At 45.3% G+C, this 22,505-nt stretch overlaps 1 protein-coding gene across 1 annotated transcript; it reads right to left on the minus strand.

Annotated features, from left to right (window-relative positions):
* Positions 1 to 195: 195 nt before the first annotated feature.
* LOC150065349 (semaphorin-4D-like) lies at positions 196 to 18,803 on the minus strand. The gene is given in 15 exon segments (XM_090329922.1): positions 196 to 679; positions 1,118 to 1,161; positions 1,235 to 1,407; positions 4,433 to 4,548; positions 5,487 to 5,597; positions 5,600 to 5,708; positions 7,321 to 7,477; positions 7,560 to 7,735; positions 10,145 to 10,296; positions 11,110 to 11,241; positions 12,731 to 12,824; positions 13,182 to 13,280; positions 15,049 to 15,111; positions 17,352 to 17,497; positions 18,698 to 18,803. Coding segments are annotated over 15 exon segments (2,007 nt in total). The 3' UTR covers positions 196 to 350.
* Between the last annotated feature and the right edge of the window lie 3,702 nt (positions 18,804 to 22,505).

A 22,505-nucleotide genomic window follows, 5' to 3' on the forward strand; every position in this document is an offset into this window, starting at 1 on the left:
TCCACCAGTGTCTCCTTTATGCTCTGCTCTAGAGCAGAAAAATCTGACTTGAGCTTCTTCTTCCCAAGAAGCAGGACTGAGAAGAATTTCAAGCACTGTCTGGGCAGGTCATACTTGGGGCCATTGTAGGTCAAGAAGATAAAGAGGAAAAAGGACACAAGAAGGCCATTGTCATGAGACCTGAGATACGTTGTCTTCTCTGAGTGGAGCTGGAGCGCTATGCTAATGATCACGTTTGGCTCTTAAGAAGTGAGATGATGGCCCAGAGGCGGCAACTGGTATACCAGGAGCTGAGGGGAAAGACCCATGGGTCCAGGCTGATGACACTTTAAAGGTTACATTATTATCTTCTATCTGTGTAGCATACATAGCTTATGAATCCGAAACCGAGGGAACACCTTCACCTCTAGGACATAGGTGGCCAGCAGGTATGAAACAGTACTGTTGTCAATCTTCTCCTTTGACAGACACTGGTACTCGCTTCTGTCTTTTTCTGACAGGTGGAAGATGAGCAAGTTTTTCCGAGCCGCAAGACCAAACTTAAGTTTCTTGACTTTCAATGTTTGATTCTGGAACTTCCAGACCACCTGAGCCGTGTTGGATTTTAGGTCACATTGAAGTGCCGCCATACCACCACGCCAAGCAACACGATGATGCTGGATGCTTCTTTGACTTTTTGCTGAAACATCGAGAGAAATGTTCACAGTAACAACAATCCTCAACTGATTTCTGAAATAGCTCATTTCCTATGGATAGAGTGTTACCCACTGGAGCAAGATGGCTGTTCAGAACTGAGGGGATAAAACATAGGGCCAAAAAGCAAAATGAGCCCCAGCTAGCAGCCCTCAGGAATAAGAAAACTACACAGCTCAGTAACAGAAACCCCACTTCTTAAAATTATTTTAAGCAAAAAAACAAAAAACAAAAACATAGCTTGGATACTTTCTCTCATTTAAAATGTACCTATAAATCTATAAGAGAACACACTGGATGATAGAAGAAGAATCTAGTCATTCACACAATGAGTCCAAAGAAGGGTATTCTTAGGAGAGGATCACAAAGGCTCCAGAACATCCTTACTGTTCCCCAGGAGATCCCGCAGTGTGGAATTACTCACCAGGGCACGAGGACACCTTGCCACTCATCTCCTGAATCCAAGCCCTGAAACACAAAGGGATCCCCATCACTCATTGTGTACTTACAGGACTGCATGCTCAAAGTACCCAGGACCTACCTGCTGGTTCCTTCATCCTTGTACAATGTCACACAGGCATTCTCAGAGGGGCTCCAGGCACAGTACGGATCCCGCACCAGCACACAGTCCTCACAGCTGCTGTGCTTCCTGCAGAAGGCCAGGGGGATCTGAACCACTCCTGAGTTGGAGCCGGCATAGACAAACTTCCTTCCCTGTGTGTGGGAGACAGTGACAGAACAGATATAAGGTGGACATCATAGATGATGGGCACGAAGCCTCTCCAGCAGACACAAGGATAGTGTGTCTTTTGAGTGCTGTGCAAATGGAGAAAGGGAGACTCCCAGAATAACAGTGACAGCAGACAGGGTCTGACCCAGCAGCAGACGTCCTGTCGGGGTATTCTTGGGTAGTAGATACATCCCTAACTTCCTGGATCCATTTGAGAAATTTCATTACTATGCCAGAGTAGAAACACTTCTTTGGGGAAAAGAACAAGCTGGATCAGCTGGGAGGTAGTATGGACACTCTTGTAGACTAGAACCTATGGCACTGGGAAGGCTGGAAGGAACCTCACCCAATCTCTGCCCAGTGAGATATATGTGGGTGGCTATGGAGGGTAGGTGGCCTGTAGGAAGGGACGGTCCATCCCAGGGGGTTTGTACCCTTCAGGACACTCAGTCTGCTTCTCCCTGATGGAGTAGGGCTGGAGTGCCAATGAAACCAACATGTGATGACTGAGCCACATCTTACAGGGGATAATAAGTGTGGAGGGGAGGGCAAAACAATCTTCCACACCACAGTGAGACATACCTGCCTCAGGCCAACATTAGATGAAATAACAGGTACAGTCAGTCACCCCTTGGTAGCAGCAGGGGTTGATTTTTAGGATCCCCCTTTCCATATCCAATTTGGAAATGCTCAGTGGCCTCACAGAGATTGGGGTAGCATTTACATAGACCCAATATTTTTTCTGAATGTTTTCTTTCTACAGTTTGTAGAATGGTAGATGTGGAACCACAGAAGTGGAAAACCAGAGGTAGACAGCCCATTGTATTTACTAGTTTCAATAAGGCTCCCCTCCCCCAAATCAATGGAAGTGGGTTTAACATACTCACATACATTCTTTAACATGTCACCCCTAGGAGGTGAGATCTGGTCTCCATGATACTTTATGTGGGCCAGACATATGGATACATGAGGCAAGGAAAGGACATATGGAGACCATGCCTAAAGGCATTATTTAGGAAACACATGTCTAAGAGGCCCCTCCTTCTATTGTGTTCTCCCCAATCCATGGTCTCCTGACTGTGAAGGAAAATGCTAGATGTATCACAAAGGGCCTATGCAGGTCTCAGGAGACAGGGACAGCATGGGTGGAGAGTATGCAGTATGCATGATAAAGGTGGATGTTGTATAATGTGGTATGTGTGATGTGATATATGTGTTTAGGTGTATAGTATAATTCTTGCAGTGTCTATGTAGCCTACGTGAGTTTTATATGTGTGTGTGTGTGTGTGTGTGTGTGTGTGTGTGTGCTAAATATGTGGTGCATGTAGTTGTGTGATGTTGGATATGATGTTCCTGGAGAATGTATGTTATATGTAGTATAGTGTGTGGTGTTTTGTTATGCATGGTGTTTGATGTGTGTGGTTTGCATGTGGTAAGTGTAAAGTCTGGTGTGACAAATGGTGTCTGTGTATGTTTACTATGATATGTATGTATGGTATGTGGTGGGGTACTGGCTGTATGAGTATGGTGTAATGTAGTGAACACACAGCATGTCTGTGGTGTATGTAGTGTGTTGTGTGATAGGATGTATATCTGATCTCATGTGTGTAGTATGTGGTAGACGTGATAGATGCATGGTGTATGTGGTGCATTCAGACAAGAACTGAGCAAGTCTCTTGCTCTGTGCCACCTTTTGGTAGAGACAGGTATAGGCACAGCTCACAGCTTCTCACTATGGAAGTGGTGCTTCACAAGGCTGTGGAACTCTCACGGTGACCCAGAGAGGAGGTGCCTTTCCTGCCAGTCTATGGGGAAGAATCAGAGGTGCAGAGCACATGGCTGGCTGCCCAGGGAAACAAGGCCAATACACAGCCCTCAGGAAACGGACTTGTCTACATTCTGTTCTTCGTTGCTCCATTTTAGCTGTAAAAGAGGGTAGTAACACTTTCCACAGCCAGGTGGAAATGTGACGGATGATGGGAAGCTACAATCAGCAGGGTGAAATCCAATACTTCCAACCTAAGCCATTCCTATACAACTCTCCAGGTAAAGGGTTTTGCTATACTTTTTTTTAAAAAATATTTTTATTGTGATTAATAAAAGGGTTACATGATATTTGCCAGAGAGAAGGTACATTCATTCACATACATTGATATCTTTGCTGTACTTTTTTGTGTGGTCATGGAGTTTGAATTCAGAGCCTGGGCACTGTCCCTGAGCTTTTTTTTTTTTTCTCAAGGCTCATGTTCTACCACTTGGAGAAACTGCTAAACTTCCAGATTTTAGGTGGTTAATTGGAGATAAGAGTCTCATAGATTTCCCTACCCAGGCTGGCTTTGAACTATGATGCTCAGATCTCAGCCTCCCGAGTAGCTAGGATATGCAGGTATGGACCATCCGTGCCTGGCCCTGCAGTTTTTATAAGGTGAACAGAAAAAATATGATTATTATTATTATTATTATTATTAGCCATAACAAGCTCATGGCATGCTAAAACCAGAGTCTAAGAGGAGGCCTATTCTATGTCTTCTCCAGGATAAATGGAGCTACAGGCTGAATTAAGGGCCTATAGGCCAGACTTCCAGCTTCCCATCCTCCAGAATCCACTGTCAATTTCTTAGCAGAAAACATTTGTAGTCCTTAGTTCAGGAGGAAGCAGGATGTCAATAATGAGCTATTAAGTATCCTATTGTTTCTCTTAGGAGTTCATACATGGACAAGTCTGTATTTACCATGACATAGAGCCAACACAGTCTGATCTCACTGGTTCAGGTAACAATAACATTCCTTCCCATGATGCAAGGACTGTTTCACCTTGACACTGGCCTTGTGCTGTAGGAACTCAGTGAAGTTCTGTCTCCCTAGTTCTGCCTTCCTCCATTCTGAAGGCTAGCACATCTGGGCCAGGAAAAACAGCATGGCCAACACTAGCTTAGCCAGTATCACATGACAGCCCTGCAAAGCCACCCAGCAAGGCAGCCACCAGACCTGCTGTCTGGGCCCCGTTACCTTCTTCGAAGACAACAGTAGGGTTTGAACTGGTTCAGGTTTCTGGAAAAGCTGTGTCTCCTCAATGACATGCATACCATTCTTTAGGCTGACTGCTTTGTACAAGGTGCCCTGGTCTGCAAGGCCAAAACCACAGGTCAGTGAGGCAGCCCCAGAGGGACACACCTAGGTCACCAAATCAAAGTCACCAGGGTCACTCAGGAGCCAATACTCCCCCTTCTGCACTCCCAAATTACTCCCTCAATTAGATGCTTCGATTAAGAGGACAGTGTTGCACAAGAACTAAAAGAGAAAGCCTCTGACAAATAATCTATTCGAAACTCAAGTTACAGGTTATTCTGATTTTCTTACAAAGCATAAGCTTTTTTTTTGCCAGTCCTGGGGCTTGTACTCATGGCCTGAGTACTGTCCTTGGGCTGTCTTAAGTCTAGTGCTCTGCACTTGAGCCACAGCACCATTTCAGGCTTTTTCTATATATATGCAGTACCGAGGAATTGAAGCCAGGTCTTCATGCATGCTGGGCAAGCACTCTACCACTAGGCCAAACTCCTGGCACACAAAGCATAAGCTTTTATTCCTAGGGCATACAAATCAGCTGGGAAGTCCTCAGGGTGGGCTTAAGGCTCTGTCAGCTGCTGTGGCAGGAATACTGGTCCTAAAGGAAGTGTGTTCCCCCCATCCCCAGCCACAGATCAGGACCTATCTCAGCCTGGCTCCTTCCAGGGATAGGAAAAAAGCCTCTCAGCAGCACTTAAGAAATGCCAGGATTCTCAGTGCTCACAATTGCAACACTCAAGGGTATCACTCCATTCCCACAACAGGGACTTCTTTGCAGGAGCCCATCCCAGATGCAGGCCAAGTCTTGAATGTTCAAACAAGCTCTCTAGTCACAGAGATCTGGAAGCCCAGATGCCATAATTCTTTCATGCTTTTATAACCACTTGGCCTACCTGAAGAGAGATGTCAGATCTACCCACAAAGGATCTTAAGTACACTTCCAGTCTCTTACCCAAGGACACAGACACACTTTGACTGTGACTTCCGCAGAACCTACCTGTGCTGAGAAACATGACATCATAGATGGTCCCATCCAGAGCCTGGGTCCTATCCACCACAATCTGGGTGTAGTTCACATCTTTTATGATGAATGTGGGCCTGTTGTCTATGGAGTCACTGAGTCATCCATCAAAGGGTGGTCTTTAACAAATAACAGTGTTTGGGTTGGTAAATTCAAAGAGCTGGTGTAGTTGGCTGCATGTGTCTCGCTGTTGATGCACTGTGAAGGCAAAAGTTTCCCTGGTGAACATGCCTGTCCATCACCAATCAAGGACAGCACTGGGAATCATGTAAAGTATAGCACTGAGGGATCCACACTGACTAGTCTCCAAAGAATGGTGACAGAGGATAGCTAAAGAACTTCTTCCCAGAAGCCAGAGGATGCAATTTTAACTCACATCCATACAATGTGACTGATTTTGACAGATCATCAGTGTATAGAATTAACTACCAGTGAACAAATTTCCAAACTTTGGAAATTAAAGGCATGTTGTCATAATAATTTTCCCATAAAGATGAGGATTCTAACAAACATTGACAAAAAACAGTCTAATGTTAAATAAGGGTAAGCAACTTTTTTCTTCTAGAGGCCATTTTGGATATTTATAACATCATTCTCCAGCCATTTAATATTATCAATAATAGACAGGCAGGGGGTCGGGAGTTTGGCCTAGTGGTTAAAGTGCTTGCCTAGCATGCATGAAGACCCGGGTTCGATTCCTCAGTACCACATACATAGAAAAAAGCCAGAAGTGGTGCTGAGGCTCAAGTGGTAGAGCTCTAGTCTTAAGAAAGTCCAAGGACAGTGCTCAGGCCCTGAGCTCAAGCCCAGGACTGGCAAAAAACAAATAAATAAAAAATAAAAACAAAAATTTCAAAAAAAAAATAATAATAGACAGGCAGGCTAGAGACAACCAATAAGACCAACTGGAAGCTTTCATGGCTGCCCCATCATGTGCCAAATAATTTCTCAGGTTGTATATGAGCCTCAGACTGGGAATTCCCACCATAATAATAGAGAAGGAGGAAAAATGGTGCCAGCTTCCTAAAATTTGGGACTTTCCCAAAGTTAGTGAGTACAAGAAACTAATTTTTATTGAACACAGTGCACACAAAAGAAAGAACTGATTATGTCTGGTCAGGGCCAGATATCCAGAGCTGGTGGGGAGGGGTGGGGGAGACAGGTTAGGGCCCATTTACTACATGACAAACAATGAGTAGGGCATCCAAATTAGCTTAAAACTTTTTTATTCTTTTTGTCTTAGAAGAAAATAAAAAGTGACTCCTATTGGGCCCAGAGTTTGGCCTAGTAGTAGAGTGCTTGCCTAGCATGCACGAAGACCCAGATTCGATTCCTCAGTACCACGTACATAGGAAAAAAAAGCCAGAAGTAGTGCTGAGGCTCAAGTGGTAGAGTTTTGGCCTTGAGAAAGTCCAAGGACAGGGCCCAGACCCTGAGTTCAAGCCCAGAACTGGCAAAGAAAAAAAAAAAGAGACTCCTATTGACTAGTAGACAGAATAGTTCATGACAGTGAAAATCACTGGTAGAGAAATTATGTGTTTCTCTGCAGGAAACTGAACTGCATTGTGCAAAATCAGTTCCACAAAAATACAGTAGCACATTCCTTTGGGAAGAGTGTTCTGAGACTTGTTGCACAATATATAGAAAAGGGTAAAGTTGCCCTCTTTAGTTCTCAGGCCCAGTGGATGCTGGGCATGGTATAGACGCATGGTGGCCAGAAGACTCACCTTCTAGGAGGCCCTGCACTTGTGGGTCCTAGACTCTTGAACAGGGACAAAAACCTTTCCCTTAGAGCCCCTGCCCTGCTCACCTCTCCAGGCCGTGGAGTGGGCACCAGATCATAGTAGGGTACCCACTTGATGTGAGACTTCTCCACTGTGACCCTCTGCATGTACTTGCCATGAGAGAACACTGCCTCCACCGTGGATAGCGTGTAGGCACACACTGCTGACAGGCCCACGTTGTTCCTGCAAAGGACAGGCCATGTGAGTGCATGAAGTGAAGCTGGGCACTGGGGAACAGATGCCATTTTCCCAGGGCAGCACTTACAGCTGTGGGGTGAAGAGTGCATAGAACACAGGCTCCTTGAGGTCTGGGGACCGCAGTATAAAGACATCTTGTAATATGTCGAAGGTCAGACCTATGTCTGCCTGGGAGCAGATCAGCCTAGCCTTCAGGAAAGAGGTCCACTTCTTCTGTAAGATCCTCAGACCCCCTCGGTCTCCCTGAAACCCCAGAGACAAGACATGGTAAGGGAACCTGGATGTCCCATCTGCATGTGGTCTGCATGCAGGGTGTAATACCCAACCTCAGTAGTTTATAGCATGACCTGGACAAGCCTTGCTGAGTAAAAGGAAAGCAGACACTTTCCTGCTAGCTCAGATCAGGCTTTCTGGCTCAAAATAAAACAAATAAAAATCCTCTCTCTTAAAACTCATCTAATGATAACTCATCTAATTACAACTGTTCCACAGCACTCTGAATGCCACTGGGTTCTGAATCAACGAGACTGTTTCTTGGCTCCTGTCCATCTCCAAATAACCTGTAAGTGAACCATATGGACCTGGTTGGTGGCAGGCAGCCTCTAGACATGAGACTTCTCTTGGATAAATGGATGCATGTCCTCTTTGACAGATCCAAACTTCTGATTCCATGCTGACAACTAGGTGGTCCTTAAACACTGTGCAGTGGCCAAGGGCTGAGAGGAGTCAACTGTGAACTCTCAGGACTTCATGGCTGGGAGAGAATAAAACTGATCTACCTTCTCTATGGTTACCTCCCCATGATTTCAGTTACAGAGACTGAGATTCTGTTCTATTTATCATTTATTACAGCTAATGCCTTATTTTATCTACTTTATAGACTAAGGCACATGTGTATAGGAAAACAGTGCATAAGGATTCAGCATTGTCTGTGGTTTTAGGCATCCACTGAGAATTCTTAGAATGAATGGGTCCTGGAAACCAGTGAACTAAAAATAGAAGGCATGCTTGCCAAAGAATATAACATGAAAGAGTCTTCTTTTATCTTGGACACAATGCAAGCCTACTCCTTTCTCATCTCTACCATGTAATCATAGGAAGGCAAATGATGAAGCATGTAAGAAGCCTTTATTTTTCCTTCTGATGTTTTAGCAGACTCATAGGCATCTGAGGTCTGTGTGTACAGCGTGGCATCGATGGGGAGATAAGTGCACATCTCAGACCGGCAGTGAGACAAGACACAGGACAAGAAAAGGATTCTGAGGGGACGACAGAAGTCCTTAGGCCAAGCCTCATAGCATGAATTTGATGGGGTATATTGCATGATCTTGGTCATGGATGCCATGCAAACCCTTATCCCAGGGCTAGGTGTCACGATTAGCCAAAGTAGGTCCATTGTTCGTATCCTGACAGCTATGGAACTACAGCGGTGGTGGAGAGTGAAGGCACGGACACCTCAGGCTGGGCTGCTGTTAGAGTGGCTCAGATACTTTCTGGGAGCCCTGCTCTTGCATTAACCACCCACTATGACTGCCATGCACCATCCTGGCCTGAACAGGGGTGGTTCACTGCTCTGCAAGCTGGGAAGTGAGATAGCCATGGGTTAAGAGAAACCTGATAACTAAGTGAGCCCTGGCTAGAGAAGAGCTAGACAAACAACTCAGATACACACAGCACCCACTTTCTGCCTCGTGTGCTAGGCTGTTAAGGGGAGAGCACACTTAAGCCTCCAATTGTGTGTATCAGTGGCATGAGATCACTCTTACTGACTGGAGAGGTTCCAATAATGATCACCTCATGGAAAGGTCACCGGGCAACTGGGAACTAAATGACTTCCATGAAGGATTAGCTGCAGCTAATCATCTTTTGTGAGTCCTGATGTCACCCTGCCTTTCCTAAAATGCCAGCTAAGCTACCTTGAGGTTTGCTAACTCTACCCATGGCAGTTGTCTGGTGTTATGCATCTGCTTTTAAGACATCCTTGCCAGGCTGGGAGTTTGGCCTAGTGGTAGAGTGCTTGCCTAAGCATGCACAAAGATCCAAATTTGATTCCATGGTAGCACATACATAGAAAGAGCCAGAAGTGGTGCTGTGGCTCAAGTGGTAGAGCTCTAACCTTGAAAAAGGCCAAGGACAGTGCTCAGGCCCTGAGTTCAAGCCTCAGGACTGGCAAAAATAAAAAAGAACATACATCCTTGCCACCAATATCTCCACACACATATACTTCAAGCTTTGGGCCTGATAAACATTTTGAAGTGTAGTTCTCACTTCTTAGCCTTCCCTTACTAATTTGTGATTCATTCTTGAGTTGACTAAGAGCTCCTAATAGTGGGGTTCTAAGTCCCAGAGAATCTACTTGGCACACTCAACAAAGCCTAACTTTTCCTACAGCCCTGGGGAGGTCTAAGGACAGTGCTAAGGGGTGCAGCCTGGGTGCCGTTGTCACCTTAGTTCCCGTGGACACTTGGTGGAGGGAGGGGGAGGAGGGAAGAGAGCTGGGGTTCTGATAACAAATATATGGAACCTGCCAGGCCTCTCAACAGTGAATGATATGGCAGGAAGGGATTGAGGGGGGCAGGAAAAGATGCTTTTCCAGGCCTGCTCCCACAGAATGGAAAGAACTTCTAGGCCAGCAGGAAGATCAGGGCTCACCTTGCACACTCTGGCAATGCGGGGGACCTTTAACTTGGAAATAAAGTCATACTCCACAGACACTTCAGTGAAGAAGAAGTAAACCTTGTCTTCATCATGCCCAGGACTATCAGAGCTTTTCCGGATCACACCCGAATAGACGAATCTAGGCTCTGCAGAGACACGAGACTGATTGTCCTTACACAGAGTGTGTCACCACCTACTCCCATGGTGTCACAGGCAGTCAGTGCAGCTTTGGGGTCAGGGACATCTGGAGTGTGTGCGCCATGTTGGAATCAAACTACAGAGCCTGGAATGGTGACAATACCATGCCCAGTCATGTCTGCCTCACTGTCCTCAAGTTCAGAAAGATGGCCCTGATTCTGGTCCTACAAGACAATGTTCCTGCTGGAAAGCAGAGCCTCTTCTGCTATAAAGTACAGACCCAAACCAATTGACCCTGGCCAAATGAAGCAGTTGCTCTAAGACTCTGGCCAACTCTGAAGAGAAGTTAGCTGCCTCGGCATATCAGACCACAGTATCCATCCCCAAAGGTTGTCTGGAGGTTTTAAGGAGTCCTAGAATATCTCTGGCCACTCCCCTCTCCACAGGAAAAAGCCAATCACCAGCACCTTACCACCTATTCCCAGAGTCACACATAAGCCAGCTGTCATCTGGAGGTAGCAGGCACTGGAGGTGTGGCATAAAACCTGAGCTTTTGTTGTCATGCCAAAATAACTCCTAATGTGACAAATCTGAGTTTGTCATTAAGTCAAGGGTCAGTTACAGAAATCTCTCAGCATAGGAGGTTAATATGACCTTAACATAGTGCTCTGTTAGCATCGAATAAACCAAATAGGATGCCCTGGTTTCTGGAAAAGTCTGAAAAGTTCCATTGCCTCTAAGGTGTAAACAGTCCAGGATGCTGAAAGGTCAGGGAAAACAAGAAGAGAAGTGGCCACCCAGAGTGTACTGTAACATCTTACCATTACAGAGCATCTTATCATACAGCCATTGGATGTTGTCTTCTGCACGCAAAACATTGTGGGAAGGATTTCGAGAGATGGTGTACTGGCTTCCTAAAAAATTGTATTCTGTCCCAGAATATAGCTCTCCATCTTTAATACCCCAGGAACATGGAAGAGGGAGATTAAAAAAAATAATTAGAACAACCCCTCCTTTGTGGCATCAAGATCAATTTCTTTGTAACTTAATTAAGTACCACTGTAGAAGACAAAAGCAGCTTCCCAACTTCTGAGATGCCCTCTAGTTCCTGCAGCCATGTCTTTTCTTTGGAATAACAGTGGATGCCATGTTCAATTGCATCACTGAGGTTTCCAAGCAGTGACTGGATGCAAGCAACCACTTCTCACATCCAATGAAGGAATGACAAATGCACCTTTCTATACCATATGTTACAGAACCATCCCAAGTTGAAAACACTGTCACTTGAGACACACTTTCATTCAAACAACATAGTTTACCTTGCCAACCATACTTGTGCTCAGAACACTTATATAGTCTATACGGAGGGCCAAAGCTCCTCACTCAAGGTCTGTTTTGAAATCAGGTGCAATGCACTGAACATTGCACTAAAGGAAAATGTTGAATGGCCATACAATGTACCTCCCTTCATCATAGAGTGGAAAAACTGTGAATGGAATTATTCTAATCTAGGCACTGTATAGTAGTACACACCTCTAAGAGCTACAGGCCACTGCTGAAACATGAGACCACTGTAGGCAGCTCATGTTTCCGGGGCTAATCTCTCTCCCAAAGAGGAATGTCTGAACAGTGATTACCAAAGATGGATGTAAAGTAGTATTGCTACCTCAGTGGTGGCTATCCCTTTGAATGATGATTTCAACTCTTCTTCAGGAGTCTGTGCCAAAGGATAAATACCTACTTTTGAGGCAGCTGATATTAAAATGAGACCAGGGCCAGTCACCAGTGGCTCACATCTGTAATCCTAGCTACTCAAGAGGCTAGGATTTGAGGATCAGAGTTCTAAGACAGCTAGGCAAGAAAGTCCATGAGATTCTCATCTGCAATAAACTACGTGGGGGTGGGGAGGAAGAGAACCGAGAAGTAGAGCTGTGGCTCAAGTGGCAAAGTGATAGCTTTAAGCAAAAGAAGCTCAGGGAGAGTGCTCAGGCCCTGGAACTCAAGCCAGAGTATCAACACACACACACACACACACACACACACACACATACACACACACACACACACACACACTGAGATCAGGGGGCCAGCCCTAGTGGCTTACACTAGCTGTTCAGAAGGCTGAGATCTAAGGGTTATGGTTCATATCCAGCTCAGGAAGGAAAGTCTGTGAGACTCTTACCTCCAATCAACCATCAAAAAGCCATAAGTAGAGCTCTGGTTCAAGTGGGAGAGCACTTGTCTTGAGCAATAAAGCTCAAGGACAGTGCTCAGACTTTGAGTACAAACCCCAGTACTAGCCCCTTCCCTTCCCCACCCACACACACAAAGAAATGAGACCAGGGGAGAAAGACAAAAGAAGGAATTGGACTTATTATTCTATGTGAGCATAGAACATTTGGCCATAAACTCCAGGGAGAAAGCCTGAGGAGAAGGACTCACCAACCATGACGGATGTGTGACTGTGTGCAGGATCGTAGGGACACTTGCCTTTGCCTTCTTCATTTCTTCCCAGAAGCTCAAAGGATGTTAAGTTCTACAATTGAACGAAAGCAAAGGCATCCTAAGACATCTGGATTTTCAAGTCCACCGCAGCCAGGCTGCTGGGGTCTAAGCACACAGCTGCAGCTGTCAGCAGTTCATTTTCTAGAGTGTTTCACCAGTGCCATGAATCCCCCGAATCGCCCTGCACACACACACACACACACACACACACACACACACACACACACACACACACACGGAGAGATGTCTCCATGGCTGACCTGAGAATACCCGCCTGTTTTGGGGGTACAAATGATCTTCTGCCTCCTTAGAGTTCTCCATTCTTCTTTAATCACTGTTCAGGCTGTTGTGAGCCCAACTGACCCACAGGGAAAGTCCATGGTCTTACCAGGTAGTCGCAAGTGGGCTGGAACGCGCTGGTCCCACACACATACAGGAAGCTGGCATTGAGAGGTTGAAGCACCTGAATGTAGTTGAGGCAATCTGTCTGTGGGGAAATAAAAATCAACTGGCTATTTGTCCAAATTATAAAGTCTGTTCTGAGCTTCTCTCCCTGTCCTCTTCATACAATGGCCTATTTGTTTCACAGACTGTGGAACAAGTAGTGTTGGACTATTTAAGGATATAATAAACTGGATATACATAAACTATAAGTTCACTAGTCTAATTTTATCTCTGCCATTTCCACAGGTCATACATTCACTGGGGCAATTTTAGTATCTCTAATTGATACTCAACAAAGACCAAGGGACCAAAGCACGCCCTGAGTTGACCTCAAAATTGTACTAGAGATATTGCTGTATTTTATTTATATATATATATAGTATATAATATATATATAAGATGACCATATAGGGCCGGGAGTTTGGCCTAGTGGTTAAAGTGCTTGCCTAGCATGCATGAAGACCCAGGTTTGATTCCTCAGTACCACATATATAAAAAAGCCGGAAGTGGTGCTGAGGCTCAAGTGGTAGAGCTCTAGCCTTGAGAAAGTCCAAGGACAGTGCTCAGGCCCTGAGCTCAAGCCCAGGACTGGCAAAAAAAAAAAAAGATGACCATATATGCATATATATGTGTGTATATAAACATACACACACAGGCATACATACATCATTCATTTGGTTGCCCAAACCTGCCAAAAACTATATGGCATAGTAGCCCTCTGCCTTTCAGGGCCTCATTTTCCATATGTGTACACAAAACTAGAAATAGCTTCCTCACCACTCGGCCCCACCCAAGGCAAAAGGGTAGCCAAGTGTTGCCAGCTGTGCTTCATAAATGCCCCAAGAGGAAAACAAAGGCACCACTTAGGAGAATCCATGATTCTCGGGGATGAACAGCACTTGAACTCAATGTGCCATAGTCTGAAATTATCTTAAATCAGGCCATTCCTTTTGCTATAACTGGCAGGATACAATTCACAATCACCCCCATTCCACATGGCAGGGAAGGGCTCCAGGCCATTGTCTGGCATCCACATAGAGCTGTTTCATTTGGTTCTAAAGACATTATGGTCCATAGGATTCTATCAGTGCCTGCTATCCACATATTTCCTTGGTGAACACTGGATTTAGAGACAAACACTTTAGTAAAAGTGTTTAGCACTTTCCTAAGAAAGCTTAGCAAAAAAAAATACATTTTAATTCTTTCAGAACTAACCAACAACTGCTAAAGTTCACCCTAACTCTGCTATCTTGAGCGATGGTTGGGATCAACTAGCACTCACAGTCTGAGAACCTAGATATACGTCTGGCACCAGGCAGAGACACAGAGGCACGGTGGGTAAAGGGTGATTCAGGGCTCTTATGAAGGGAGAGTCTCACAGAGCCTGGGTAGAGAGCTTTGCTAAAAGGCCCATGGGAAAGACCCCTGCCCAGAATCCCTGAGTCTGGGACATGTCCGGAGATTCCAGTCTGCAGAGAGGACCAGTCAGTCCAGAATCTTATATCACAAGTCAGTGGGCATCAAAAATAGTTTCCTGCAATCAAAATCTCAAGTATTTGAATAAACTCAATTCATATGCAGTAGAACTTCCCCACTTCTATTTCCTGAGTACCTTCTATGGCTGGCACCAGCTGTGAATGCTCACCCCCAGTTAGAAGCGCAGAAGGGATGAATTCCCCCAGGGGATGTGACTTAACAGAATACATTTGGGACCACTCAACATAACACGGCTCATACAGAATATGCAGCACTTGTGAGATTAGACAACTGAGGGGCACATATAGGGTTTTGTAACTGGCAAAAGCACTTACCTCTTTTGACTTTCCCTTTTTTGTGCATTGTGTTTTTTTGTCCTCAGATACATTCCAGTATACCTGTTGGAACAAATGATAAGTAAAAAGTGGGATCAAATATACAGCTTAAGAAATACACAAAAACTGGGCTCGGTGGCTCATGCCTGTAATCCTAGCTACTCAGGAGGCGGAGATCCGAGGAGCATGGTTCAAATCCAGCCCAGGTACTAAAGTTTGTGAGATTATTATTTCCAATTAATCACCAGAAAACCCATTAGTGGCACTGTGGTTCAAGGGGTAGGGCAGTACTCTTGAGCTGAATTGCTCAGGAACAACTCCCAGGCCCAGAGTTCAAGTCCCACGACTGACCAAAAAAAAAAAAAAGAAAAGAAACACACAATAGAGTTCAGAGCTCAGCAGTTTCTGAATTTGGGGTCAACTCTCAGATTGAGAAGGAGGGCCATGTGGACCTTCGTGAGCATTCTGTGGTTTTTCACCTGAAATCCCGAAGACCCATAGCTCTGTTGTTCACTACAGAAGAACAGCAAAAACAGAAGTATTCAAAGTGGGGGAAAAATTACTTTCGTCAACAATATGAAACACTGGAGTAGGTGTTAAAAATCACTTTTAAAAGTGACTGGTTTGGAAGAAGAGGCATGGCTCAAAGTGGTACAGTGTCATCCTTAAGCACTCATCCATTTTAAGGAAAATGCATGAAACTGGATCATGTTAAGTGAAATAACCAGACATTAAAGGACCAGAACAACATGTGCTCTATCATGTGTGGAGGCTAAAAATGGGCAACTTGAAAACACGATGGTGATTTAGGGTAGGTAGAAATGGCTGGATTTGATGAGCACAATGTCTACAGGCATCAGAAATTTAAAATGAAACACTAACCCCTTTGTACAATACCTTAGTAATAACAATAGAATCATATTTGAAGAAAGATTAAAATTTGTTTTTAAGCAAGAAAAAAATGAACATGTACAATTAATACAGGCTAACAAGAAAAGCACTTTGTAACATCCATTTTTTTTCAAATCGAGTTTTTTAAAAAGTAGCCTTGAGGTCAACTCTTATGGAAGAATTCCTTACAAATGCGATGATGACAGGGTGACCCTCACTGTCAGCTCAGCACCATTTGCTGAAGGATCCGTGGTAGTACATCTCCCTAAACTGAGCTCGTATTAGGTTATGACCCACCTTCCAGGGCCACCTCAGGACAGAAAGCAACAGAAGATAGAGGGGAAACAGGAGACCCTAAGCACCTCTTATGCCCTTCTGTAAACAAGCTAACCTAACCCTCTCCTAACCCTTAGGACATTTCTGGCCACTCTGAGATATACACAGATGTGGGGCTCAGCAGTCAGAAAGCACACAGAGCTGTGTGGGAGAGGTAAGCCCAGATGAGCGGTTGTCAAAACTAATGCCCTGAGTTTTGATCAAGTCCTCATGCCAGCCTAACTTATATATGGTGGCAACAAAGCCATTGGGCCACACAAGAATTGAATAAGAACCTAACAGGCAACTTCACTCCAGGTCTACAAAGCACCCACTTATGTGAAAGCCACATAAATGGTCTAGGTCAGATTCCAAGTGTTTATACTACAAACTTCTGCCAGGCAAAGCCCCACCTATGTGACTAAGGCACACAGTTCAGAAGGAAGAAGAAACAGAGGAGGAGGAGGGGGGACTGAATTTTCTTTTCCCTGCCTGCTCAGGGCAAGCCCCGTACCCCACCCAGCCCCAGAACAGGATGTGAGGAGAGAGATTCAGGTTAGATAATATCAGCATGCAAGGGGCAATGTGAAGGCTAAGTTGTGAGACAGGCTTCAAGCTAAAAATGATAAGATAAAAAGATCAGCAAAAATGGCATGTCCTCTAGATTCAAACTAATGGTATGAATAAACAAAAACAAACATGAACAAGTTGATGACGGATTTATTGGGTGCTTTTTTTGATTTATTGGGCAGAAAAGAATCCTCTACCTTAAGAATAGCAGAAATAAAGCCAGTAAGCTCAGCAATACTTCTATGAGCAATTCTTGCTCATAGATCCCGCACAATATACACTCATCAATAAATAAAAGGAAAATGAGAGAGGGGGTAATATAACAATGAAACCCTGCATAACTAATATAGGCCAATGAAAGGCAATTAAAAAAAAAGGCAAAAAGGGTAAAATGGAGTTAGGGAGGAGACAAGTTGAGTAAACTTCTGGATACCAAGATAGGGCTGAATAAATGCAAAACAGAAGGGTATTCTGGGAGCACGGGTGGAGGGCTGCATGGTTCCCGGGTAGTGGGGCTCAGCACGTACCTCATGCTGCTTCTGAGAGATACTGAGTGCATTCAGAGCAAAGATGGCCTCTCGGGCGCCCACATACAGCGTGTCCTGGTGCTCGCTCAGAAGCAAGGCTGAGTAGTTGAAGATGCCTGGCTCATGAAACCGCTCCAGATCTACCTCTGTGGGAGGCAAGGGGACCCATCAGAGCTGGGAGAGCTCCATTCAGTTACAGGCCTGCCAGGCCTCAGCATGGAGGCCTCCAGAGCAGACAGCAATGCTGCCACCATGTGCTTGAGAGAGGTAGAGCAAGGCTCTGCATCAGGTGTGTGACCTAAAGTTGCACACTTGACTTCCCTTCTGGTCTCTACCACTCCTAGGTAAGTATTGTCCTTAAAGAAGCTGTCTTATCTTTCTGGCTGTCCTGGCATTTGTTCTGAGAGCTTGTATCTTGGCTTTCATATAGGGGCAGGCATCCACTTGATTCAACAGTCAAGGGGTTCAGGAAGTATCTCGAGTTCCTGAAAGCATGTTATTTCTTTCATATCCTGTTCTCTCCAGCTGCAATGCCACTTAAGGCCTGTGTTACACTCATCTTGGAATCCAGGCACTGAATATCTGCTCTTCAAGGCTATGACTAATTTCAACACAGCTGATGTCTTAATGTAGTTCAATGTTTCATTCCATAGTTGTCCTCAAACTATGAGGCCTTGAGAGCATAAATCGTATTTGAATGAAATCCTCCAGTATCTCTCACAGTGCCCCACACAGGTGTCCTAGAACTTATCAAGATGCAAACTAGCACCAAACAGGAAGAGCCCAGGGCTAATTAGAACTCTCATTTCCCAAAGCAGAGGGAGGTGCACAGAGGATTCAAGTCCCAGCTTCACAGGGTCCAATGGCCTAGACACACCTGAGATACTCGAGACCCTGCGTGGAAGCAGCTCCACTGCTCAGTACCCAGTACTTATGCTCGCAATCCCCTAAGTCAGAAACCTAGGGGCCAAGACACAGCTCGTGGGGAAGAAAATGATCATAGGTGAGACCAGCAAGCAAGAAACACTCATTCCCAAGCTGTCATCACCTCACTCTTCTCTCCAAGTGTGTGGAGCAGGCATCTACTTATGCCAGACAGCGCCTCAGCCATTATGGAATACTAGGAAGGAAGTTCTCTTCAGTGCTCTCCAATTCAGAGATCAAGTAGAGAGCCTCATGAACCATTTCCAGTTACCAAAACATCCCACTAAATGGCTGCGGGTACTGTCAGTGGTCACCCAAAGACAGCAACAGGTTAAGTGCTGGGTGCCCAGTATCAATCTCAGGGTCCCAGCTGGCCCATTTCCTTCCCATCCTACCATCACCTACACAATCTTGGTTCTTACCTCCCAGCTGCCAGGTGATGCGGGGTCTGAGTGCAAATGATACTACTGTTCCATATGCCACCATCAGGGCTGTGAGAAGCCCCCCGATGGGGCCATGCATCCTCATGAGGTGGGAACCTTGTGTGACTGGCCTAAAACCAAGCAGGCTATGGGCAGTGGGAGGTTACCGTGTGTGTCAGTTCAGAGGCCGGGGCCAGCAGCTCGGCTCAGAGATGGCAAGCCTTTGAGCCCCTAAGAACTAGGTTGTCTAGGTGAGAAGTTGCCAGTCTCTTCTCCTTGGCCTACAGAGGAAGAGGGAAAAGCAAAGTCATGCTTCAGGAGCTGAGCCCACATGCTGTGCCAGTTCCCCAGCTCTCCTCCACCGCCTCTCTCAATCTATCCTCCTCAAGGCATCTGACAGGAGATCCTGGGAATGGCCACATGCAGACAGAGGATACTGTCAGAGCCACAGGAACTCATTGCCATACTTTCACCCCACTCTGGCCAACCCACATATCATGGGCCAGACTCACAGGCATACCTGGTGCAGACTGCAGGGGTGCAAGGCAAACAGGAACAGCTGGCCAAAGACTAGATTCTTTTCTAGGCTGTGTGCTGCTGGTAAACAGATGCATCCAAAAGAGCACAGAGTCTGGGTTTGTTTCCCTCAGAGACCCTGTTTCCCATTCCTATAAGGCCAACCAAATAATAAAATGGCCAGTGAGACCAGAGGACCAGAGAATTGAAGTGCGTATGCACACAAATAAAGACTCACAATGCATATAAACATGCATATGTGTGTTATACATACAAATATTAGTTATGTGTGCACATGATATTACACACATACAAGGCTATACCATGTAGGAGTGACTGACCTAATGTGAGGGACACAGCTGACATGGGTGGTACCTGCTAATCTTTAGTCTTGCCACAGAAACAGAGGTGCCCAACTCTGATTACTGAATACCACCCAACCCCTGTCATTTGTTTCAAGAAAAAAAATCTGTGCTATTTAGAAATGTAGGAGGCTGAAGAAATGAGGCGTGTGGGATCCTGGGAAATGCTCAAATGGGGGCTGTTCCAACAGTGAAGCATCCACACTGTTGACCAAATGGCTCATAGTCATCAGTAAGACAGTGCTCAGGCAACACACTAGGGTACAGACCTTGGATATTCACACAAGACACACAATATGGCAGTCTGGGTCCCTCTCACAAGACCCCTGACATCTACAAGGGCACAATGTCCACTGAAGTAAGCTAAGGGAGGGCAAGGAGCTCTCAAAGTCTGTCTCCATGTGGATCCAACATGCTGCCATCCAACAAAGCAAGGTCGGGGAGGAATTTGTGAAACTTCTAAATTCAGCCTTTTCTTTCTGAGAATGTCTAGCAGAGTAGAAGAACAAAGAGGGAGAATGACCACATATACTATGTTTGCCTGAGCTAAGAGGACCATCAGTCCAGACTGTGGGTGCGAACGCCCAGACTGGCCTCAAACTTCAAGCTTGAGATGATTCTCCTACCTCAGTCATCTGAGAAGCTGAGAAAACAGGCATACAAAATGGGACCAAACTCACCCACATACCATCTCACCACATGGATGAGTGGATCAACATCATCAAGACATTAAAAAAAAAAAAACTGACCATGTGACAACCTCTTACCTAGCTGAGATGATAACGAGCTATGCTGTGGCCACACCTGTCCCCGGAAGGCTTAAGTCATTTCCGAGAAGGTAGTACTAGTTCCCTTTGCTCCTGAGGCAATTTCTATGCAATAGCCTTATTTCCCACCCGTTTCTAAGTTCCAAAATGCTAAATGACTGTCCAACAAAATATCCCAAACGCAAAATTGGATTCAAGGCTAGTACACCGCAATCTCATGAAGTATAATCAGTCTTCTGACCCACACACATTTCCTGCACACCACAAAGGGGGTCTTCCTTCTTAACTCCAGGATAAAGAATCCTAAGAGGCAGGAGACAAGTGAAGATATTATGTTACAACCTAAAGAGGCACTGGAGTCAAATGGTGTATTGCTGCAGATGCTGGGAGACAGTGGCTGGAAGGAGAGGTAGCACCCAGACAGATGTTTCATTAGAAACACATGTGCACCCCTGACACAGCAGGAAGGGTTTAAGTATAAACTCTGCTCTGGCTAGCTGACTATGTCAAACAAAGACATGAATCACCAACTGATATAATTACAGTAACCCCAGTCCAACCTACATCAACCAGAAAACACTCCATCTTTCTCTCTCTGAACCACTAACCAGAACCTACCTGCCTTGACAACTCAGGTCCCGCACGATAGTATTTGACTTGGAACTTTGCGCAATGGAGTTGTGTCGGTGGCCTGCTGGCCCGTGGTAAGCACTGTCTCTCCAGTAGGCTGACAATACCATAATGGATGCAGCTCCTTTTTTCCCCCCTGACTTTTGCATCAGCTTCCTGGTGGTTTGTAATGAGTCACTGTCATTGGACACTCATCTCTCAGGCCCCACGCCATTCTCAGGGTCACCTGGTCATGGCTCTATCTCCTCCAGGCCATGAAGGAGACTCACTTACTGGTGATGGTGGGATAGGAATGATGTGGACAAAGCAGACTTATTTCTTCAAGTCAATCGAGAGGCTTAGCCTTCACAAGAATCTAATCTAGTGAAAACAGCTAGATGGTAATGGACAGACACTAGACCCTGCTCAAGTTCATAGCGGCTCAGCTCTTCACCCATTACCATCAAGACAGTGATTTTCCCCAAATGAGGGCTAACAGCTCTCACAGAGTGTACAGCCAGGTTCCTTCCCAGATGAAAAGGTTCAGGGTGGGGGAGCAGTATAAAAACCTCATAAGTTGATGAAGGGAAAGATAGCCTTTCACTATATCTGCAGATTCAACCAACTGGAGATGGGAAATATTTTTAATGGGTTTCTACTGAACATTTATGGACTTTTTTGTTTGTCTTTATTCCTTATATAATATAGCGTAACAACTACTCCCATAGCAATTATTGTACTAGTTATCCTAGGCCAGGTAGAGATGGTATAATAGGAGATGTATACAAAACATGGGGCCATTTTCTAAAAGACATTTTATAGACATCCATGAAATTTGGATCTGTGGATGTTCTAGAACCAATGGATAGATGAATGACCAAAAACACTCCTATCAGTCAGTCAGTGCCTCTCTCGGGCTCTGCTCTCTGGTTCCCTCTGGGTCACCCTCAGGCTCTCAGAACCTGGCCCAGAAGTCCTGAGACACTAGCACTAGGGGAAGGGATGAAAAGAGATGGTCACAGGCTTCTAGCCTGGCATGTGATGGCAGTATGGAATGTGGACCCACCACGGGGAGATGGGCTTTGTGTTCCCCCAGAAATCTAGGAAACAAGCTTTTCCAAATTAGTACCCATTGCTCATTAGGCTCTTCAAGAGTGGACATTCATATTTTTTAGATTTTTTTGCTTACTTAAAAAAAAAGTAATGGGAAGAAAATAACAACTATATACTATTGCGCCTGGGGCAGCCAGTAACATATTCAGATTGAGGTGCCAGTTTTTGCCCTGTGTCAAGCTATAGTGTGAAAACTCACATCATAAAACCTGGTTCCAGGATTTGAGCCATAATAGGCCAATAAATGCCTGGTAAAGACAAGTGAATAAGAGAAGACAGAGAGGAGCCGGGAGTTTGGCCTAGTGGTTAAAGTGCTTGCCTAGCATGCATGAAGACCCGGGTTCTATTCCTCGGTACCACATACATAGATAAAAGCCAGAAGTGGTGCTGAGGCTCAAGTGGTAGCGCTCTAGCCTTGAGAAAGTCCAAGGACAGTGCTCA

Source organism: Megascapheus bottae, chromosome 3 (assembly GCF_031878675.1).
Source record: "Megascapheus bottae isolate mThoBot1 chromosome 3, mThoBot2.hap1, whole genome shotgun sequence".
NCBI lineage: Eukaryota > Metazoa > Chordata > Mammalia > Rodentia > Geomyidae > Megascapheus > Megascapheus bottae.